This window comes from Citrus clementina, unplaced genomic scaffold, assembly GCF_000493195.1.
Source record: "Citrus clementina cultivar Clemenules unplaced genomic scaffold, Citrus_clementina_v1.0 scaffold_3, whole genome shotgun sequence".
NCBI lineage: Eukaryota > Viridiplantae > Streptophyta > Magnoliopsida > Sapindales > Rutaceae > Citrus > Citrus x clementina.
The window spans coordinates 25676281-25684194 of record NW_006262339.1 but is presented as its reverse complement, the minus strand read 5'-3'; the positions used below and the strand labels follow the sequence as shown (position 1 = coordinate 25684194).

General features: G+C 32.6%; 1 protein-coding gene across 1 annotated transcript; it reads left to right on the top strand.

Moving 5' to 3' along the window:
• The first annotated feature begins 4369 nt into the window (after positions 1-4369).
• Positions 4370-6487, top strand: LOC112099770 (polygalacturonase-like). The gene is made up of 4 exons (XM_024187241.1): positions 4370-4801; positions 5298-5587; positions 5697-5922; positions 6257-6487. Exons 1-4 carry the CDS (start codon positions 4370-4372, stop codon positions 6485-6487), a joined length of 1179 nt encoding a protein of 392 aa, XP_024043009.1.
• The last annotated feature ends 1427 nt before the right edge of the window (positions 6488-7914 follow it).

The window sequence follows — 7914 nt, the reverse complement described above, 5'->3', positions numbered from 1 at the left end:
AATTCTCATATTTAAATGTTTGACAAATAGCGTGAAAATCATTCAGATGATTATATGGGTCCTCATTTTCTAAGCCATAGAATGTGGGGAGACAATTTAGCACACTAGGTTTTAATTCAAAACTCCTAGCAGCTACATTTGGGTATCTTATGCATGATGTGCTCAAATTAGCTAAGGGACTGAAATAGTCCTTAAATGGCCTCTCCTGTGGTTGCAAATCCATTTCAAATTTATTTTTAATGTGCTTTTGTGTGCGAAGTGTTTTCTCAAGTTCAAGGTCTATAGGTTCAAGATTTGGTAATAATGACCTATGACCATGCATGCAAAACAAATAAAATAAAAATAAAGATGGGAACAAAACAAATAAAAATAAAGAAGAGTAAGAAATTACGATACTAACCTTATTGCGCTATTACAACCTTTCTATAAAAATACACAAAAATAAATACGTGAAATAAATTAACTAAAAATTAAATTAATAAAATAAACAAAAAAATTACAAAGAAAAATAAATTGAAAATTAAATTACAGAATTTTAAAGAAGAGAAAAAGGAAAGAAATACTAACTTTTAAATGTAGATTCACTTTTTTTTTAATAAAAACAAAATTACAAAAAACAATTAAATGAAATTATTCACAAAAATTAATTCTATGAATTAAAATTACTTATCTCCCTGGCAACGGCGCCAAAAACTTGTTGTGCAAATTTTAATGTACTCGCAAGCGCACGAATCTATTGTAGTATAGACTAATGGTGACGAGTGTCGATCCCACGAAGTGGATTTTAATTATGTGTAGAATTAGTTTTGTAAATGGGTGGTTGGATTCGTGGTGGAAATGATTTGGAATATGCTAAAACTTAAATTAAAATGGCGAGAATAAATTCTAAAATTGGATTTGAAATGACAAGAATAAATTGAAGAGAATTCTATTGAAATGACGTACTTTGATATCTGGATCCGTATCAACATGCATCATGGGCTAAATAATCCGTATTAATGCCAATTAAATCATGAGGGGGGAATCCACACCTCATGAACCACGCTCTAATCAATATGGTGCTAAGGGCTTATCGTGCCAAATAATAATAACCTTGTACTAGAGGGCCGGTGAAACCAAGGCGGTACTAGACAAGATTAGTATTATTTGTCGATGAGAAGTCAAAACATCCACAAAAACCAGAGGGGAAGAGAAAATAAATTTACCAAATAAAGCCCATGACACATGTTGAGACTTCACCTTCAACCCAAGCTTGAAATGAAATTAGCTACTCATAATTGAACAAGGGGCAAAATGGAAATTTATTAAAATACGAAGAAAATACAAGATGGAGAAGGAATTACAGAAAATGGATCCCAAAAATGAATTCAGAGATATCAAATTAAGGGGGGGAGGCCCCCTTTTTATAGATACATGGAGTAAATTATGGCCATCGGATTAAAAACAGTTTGGACGCTCAGGATTTCGCCACGTCATCAGTCAACAGTCAACGGTTTGACCACGTGGATGAACAGTAACACGGTTGACCCGGATGAACAGTTACGCAGTTTGACCCGAATGAACAGTAATGTGGTTTGACCCGGATGAACAGTAACGCGGTTTGGTTGAAAATAATCCTATGTGATGCATGTACCTTACGCGATATTTTTCGTCCACTGATATGCTGCCACGTCACCATCAACAGTACATAAGAATTTTAGCCCAACAGGATCGTGACACCTCATCAGTCAATGCCACATCATCGGTCAATGCCACGTCATCGTCCGTCTATGTGAACAGTGTCGTGAACAGTAACGTATACAGTACCGTACACGTGAATAGTACCGTACATGTAAACAGTGTCATTTTTCCTTTTATGCTCCTCTTAAGGTTTTCGACCGTCCTGAATTCAAAAGTGATGTCCGTTTTGCCATCTGATTTCTCGTTTATTGTGAAATGACTATGATGCCCCTAAAATACATAAAATACTTAATTAAAATAAAACACATGTAATTAAATCACAAGAAGGTTAAATACATAAAAGTAAGGGTTGTTAGTAAGACTTGAAATGTAAAATGACGGTTTTCTCCTTTATAAATATGCATTTTCTAACACTCAACAACCCACCGAACCGAACATAGTCATCTCCAAAGAGGAGAGGCAGAATAATGAACCTGAACTTGACTCGGATGAATTTAACCGTGATTTTTTTCTTTTAAATCAGCTACAAGTTGAAGTTGACATTTGAGGCATCATTGAGATCCTAGCCACAAATAACAGTAATCTCAATGCTTATTCCTCTCTTATTTAGAGAATTAAAAGACTCCTCAACAGAGATTGGTAGATAACTCGGTTGCATAACTATTGAGAAACCAATTTCGCAGCTAATTACCTCGCCAACCAATCTCTTTTTGCCTCTTGGGATCCATGTTTTTCCAACTCCTCCAACTGAAACTGAAGGGTGCTTGTTACATGATGTCTCCAGGTTTGCGTACCGCGTTTGGTTGTTGCCTAGTTTTAACTAGGTCCTTTATGCATAAAAAAAAAACAGTATAAAGATAAACAAAACCTCTTATCTATCTTATTGCGTAGCACATTTTAGTTTGCCTTCTTAGGTTATTGGTAGGTTAAATTAAAAAGTAATGGTAGATATATCTTAAAATTTAATCCTAAATTTCATTCAAAGACGTGGCATGTGATGTGTCGTTCATGAAGTGATTGATAATTTTTATATGAATTAATTGTATTATCTCACAAACCAATAAATGAACAATGTGGCATTTATCAACTCGATTGTGAGATAATATAATTAATTCATTTGAATCTTGTAAAGAATTATCAACTATTCGAAGAATGACACATTACATATCGCATCATTTGAGATGAAAATTGGGATGTCTATTATTATTTATCAATTCAGATATTTTAACATTGAGTAATAATAAATATGGAAGTAATTGACTATCAAATCTTTTAAAATTTTTTAAAAATCCAATAAAATTCATCAAATCTATTTAATTTTCTTTGGCAAATTTGTAATTATCTTATCAGTTGAAAAATATGTCGAAAATTAAGAGAAAAATAACAAAAACTATAGTAAAGTAATTGATGGGGTGTGAACAGTTAATAACAAACAAAAATTATGTTTGATTTTAATTAAATTTATAAAGTTATAAACAAACAATTGGGGCTTCAAGAGAGTTTTAGAGAGGTGCCAATAGCACTACTTTTCTAGATGACTTGACTTCTGTTTAGAGCTGCATGATCGGGCGACTTTGTCGCCTGAAAGTGCTCCGGGTTTGCTCCATGGGGCACGTGAACAAAAGGAATGTATGAGTGTTACACATGCAATGATAAAAACAATTCCAATACTATGTATATTCAATTAATTAAAAGTCAGAAACCCTGGTTCATTAATTGTGATAGTAATTAATTATAACGATCGCATATATATGAAATTTTGTGCCATTTGCTGAAAAATCATTCTTTAAGTCTACTTTAATATAAATTAAAAGAAAATTAAAGTGTTATCATTACCATTGGGGCATAAAGAATGTGATTTACATCTATGTCAAGAGTTATATCATGCACCACACCAATTTTTTTAATTTCTAGAAATCAATCTGTCTACAGCACCAATCATTAAGAATATGTTTTAAGAATGTTTTTAATGACATTAATTATAAAATTTTATATTTATGATATTTGATAAAAGTACTAATAAAAAATTGTTTTCCTACTGTTGAAAAAATTAGGATTTTTCTAGGTAATTTATATTAATAAATTCCTCACATAACTTTCTATTAAAAAAAAAATAGCAGTCTCTAGTCTCCAAAGAGTTTATATAACACTACTCTTAAAATTACCTCAAAAAATTCGAGTACAAATTATTTTTCCTTGACAATAAATCTTATTATAGAATGTTTATTATCCCATAATCAATGTATTTTTATTTCCTTTTCTCGAAAAGAAAAAGAAACAGTGTGAGTATAAATTAAGCTTCTTAACGATGCCAAAAATTATATAATCAAACTATCGAAAATACAACAGTACCTTAGCTTATCCACGATTAGGCCATTTATACCAATGATTAGACGGCATTATTGTTACCTAATTAATTATCAAATGCACATAATTCTAAGCAGCCCACGGTTCATCTTGACTCGTGTAGCCTAACCAATCATTATCATCACATGCATGCATGTATGATAAGAATATGTAACTTAAAATACATAATTTTGACCTTTGATTTCGTAATACTTAATTTGTTAATCCATTTTATCACAACAACAATTAGAACAATAAAAGAACATTTGTACCAACCAAATTTTATTCAACATAAATAGTCCCCAAGACTCTTCTTTGTTCATCCAACAAACTGAAAGCAAAAATGGCGGCCAAGCTTCTCATTTCTTGTATTCTTTCTCTCTTCCTCACATTCTTTTTCAAACCATCAAATGCAGCATACAATGTGATAGATTTGGGTGCAAAATCAGATGGGGAAACAGATTCAACTCAAGCTTTTCTCAAGGCATGGGCCGCGGCGTGTAGCTCAGTGAAAGCATCAACAATTTATGTGCCAACAGGGAGATACTTGATAAAGAATATAGTTTTTAGAGGGCCATGCAAGAATAAAATTGCAATTCAGATAAAGGGAACAATTGTGGCTCCTACAGATTATCATGTAATTGGGAAAACAGGGAATTGGATTTTGTTTGTTCAGGTTGATAGAGTTTCAGTCATTGGTGGCACTCTTGATGCTCAGGGTGCTGGTTTTTGGGCATGCAGAAAATCCGGACAGAATTGCCCAGTTGGATCTAGAGTAAGCTTTCATGTGCCACATGAAGTTCAATTCTTAAAAGTTCTGTTAACACATTTGACTGAATGAAAATAGTTTGGGTGCCCCTAGAGTATACTGTTTTATACTTTATATTCTTGTCACTCATATATGCCAGAGTGTCCTATACGCGTAGATCCGTTGGCCGTCATTCTTACCAAATCATTTTTTATGCTTTTTAGACACTAATTAAGGCATGTCAAATGCATGAAAATTATGAAGTGTGAAAGTCCGCATTTTTTAAATGCAAACAAACTATTCTTTGCATTAAGATTTGAACCCTCATTATAAACAGTGTTGTCTATTCGTTTCTTTTGAAAATACACACACACTCTTGATGGCTTTTTCCTAAGAAATAGATTTAGATTTTGTTTGTTTATAAGAAAACATCTTATAAACTTGATGGACAGGATATCTATGCAAAACTCCCACAAATTAATATTGATGTCTAACATGTAATTTACAAATGTGACACTTGCAGTCAATAACGTTCGATTGGGCTTCAAATGTTATGATAAGCGGCTTGACTTCCATCAACAGTCAGCTAATTCATCTTGCAATCAACAGCTGCAAAAATGTGATAGTCAGAAACGTGAAGCTTATTGCTCCGGACGAAAGCCCTAACACCGATGGCATCCACATACAATCGTCTACCGGCGTTACAATCACCGGAAGCATCATGCAGACCGGAGACGATTGCATATCAATCGGTCCAGGCACCAGAAACTTGTACATGAGCAGCATCAAATGTGGCCATGGACATGGTGTTAGGTCACTAATTATACAATTAGTATATAACACACAAAAACGCATATGCTATATATTTAGCTTTGTGTTTAGCTGACTTTTATCATTATTATAATGTATTTTTTCCTCACAGCATCGGGAGCCTTGGATGGGGAGTCAATGAAGATGGTGTAGAAAACGTAACGCTGACAAATTCAAGATTCACAGGATCAGATAATGGAGTAAGAATCAAATCATGGGCTAGACCTAGCAATAGTTTTGTTAGGAATGTTCTCTTCCAAAACATCATCATGAAGAATGTACAGAATCCCATTTTAATTGATCAAAATTATTGCCCCCACAACCAATGTCCTCATCAGGTAACACTCATTATTTAATGTACAATTCTCATTTCTTAAACCCTAAATTTTTATTTGCAATATTTAATTAATATTTTACAAGAGTAATGAGGAAATTAATATTTCAAAAAAATTTAATTACATAATTAAAAAAAATCACTTTAAATAGCCTTTTTTTTGTTGGCTTTACACCCTTTTGATTCTTCTTCGTGGTCTTCTTCTTTTGTAATATTCACTTGCAAGTTTTATTTTTTAGACAAGCGGTTCAAATTTTCACTCTAATTTCAGGAAGATTACGATGCATAAATAGTTCAGTTGTTTAATTTCATGATTTTTTTTTTAATCTTGTTAACAGGCTTCTGGAGTGAAAATTAGTCAGGTGACATACAGAAACATACAAGGAACTTCAGCAACAGCAGAGGCTGTGACATTTGACTGCAGCCCTGGCAATCCATGTAGAGGGATCATATTGCAAGACATCAAACTTACATACATGAATAAAGCAGCAGCAACATCTTCGTGTAAGAACATTGGGGGAATGAGCAGCGGTGTGCTAATGCCCGAGAGTTGTCTACATGGGGGTTGAAAATTTCAGGGAAGATATAAGAGAAACTAAGTGTTTGTTGATAATTAATTGCAAATTGTGTATATGCATTTGAATTAGTAATGGGGATGTGCACACAATAGGAAGCAGTTAACTGTTATTGCAAATCCTGAGGGGAGAAGGAATTTTTGTAACATTTTGGTTGAATCAAATTAACCAAATTATGTTCTTGGTTTTGTGATATATATTTTGTTCTAATTCTGATGTACAGTTGAGATCTACATTATATTGGAGATTAATGTGGAGTTGATAAGACTTGTATCGTGTTCATTCACAAATCACACAAATGATATGATTCATGGTCAAGAGAGACATGGCAAGAATTAACTACGACTTGCAATTCGGCAAATCAATTTTGCCAAATTCACTTATAGAATGTGTATCAATCATATCCCAGAAGCATGCATGATTATTTGATTTTTGTTATAAACTGAGCCTTTATCTTTATAAATTTTAAACGAATTATAAGAGTGAATTCATTTTTCTTGTACTTTTTCTTCATTTCCTTCTGGTACCATGTCAAGTACAGGATTAGTTCGTAACTATTGTTACAAATAAGGGGCAACCTAAGGAGATGCTACCTATGCTATTTGGTTTCACTGTTGAGCTTTTTATACATAAAAGTTGGGTAGTTATTAGATAAAAAATAACATATAATTAAATTTAATTATATAGACATTTATTATTTTAACTGCACATGTGATAGACAATAATAAAAAACTCAACTCAACGCAGTAGATCAAAATTCTTGTTTATGCTATCAAAATATATAATACAATAAAGGTAAATAATGAAATAAATTCGGGATTCATTTTCCATGTTTACATGTACATAATAGACATGATTAACTCTTGCTATATGTTTATGATATCATGGTTTTGATTCTTGCAATATGTGCATCTTATAATAATTTTAATTTTTGTCATACGTACATTAATAATATTAATTCTTGTAAATATGTCATAGTCGTCTTGATTCCCTCCGTTCGTGCATATTTGACGATCTTTACATGATGGCAATTCTTGTGCGTTATATGAACTCATGTACATCCTTCTCTAACAATCATGCTTTGGAGAAATAATTTATCCCAGGAAAACAAATTCAAATAAACAATTAAATTGAAAGATTGTGAGATACTATTTTGTTTGTGCAAGTTTGCGGCGAAGGGCGCAATGGGATTTTGACCATTGACCAAACTTTTTAGTTGTTTGCCTTCCTAGTTTAATTGATAAGACAACCTATTTAAAGACACATGAATCCTCCGCTTTACGGGTACATGAACCTAACGACTTATAACTTAATTAATTCAATAATTATATAATCATATTTACTTTCCTTCACCAACTTATTTTATATTTGCTTAAAATTAACGCTACTTATGGTTACATTTTCTCGATCAAGTTACCTAC

Coding starts and splice junctions, on each gene's coding strand:
- LOC112099770 (XM_024187241.1), top strand. CDS start 4,370: ATGGCGGCCAAGCTTCTCATTTCTTGTATTCTTTCTCTCTTCCTCACA. Junction 4,802..5,297: donor ATTGCCCAGTTGGATCTAGA/GTAAGCTTTCAT, acceptor TGACACTTGCAG/TCAATAACGTTCGATTGGGC. Junction 5,588..5,696: donor GGCCATGGACATGGTGTTAG/GTCACTAATTAT, acceptor TTTTCCTCACAG/CATCGGGAGCCTTGGATGGG.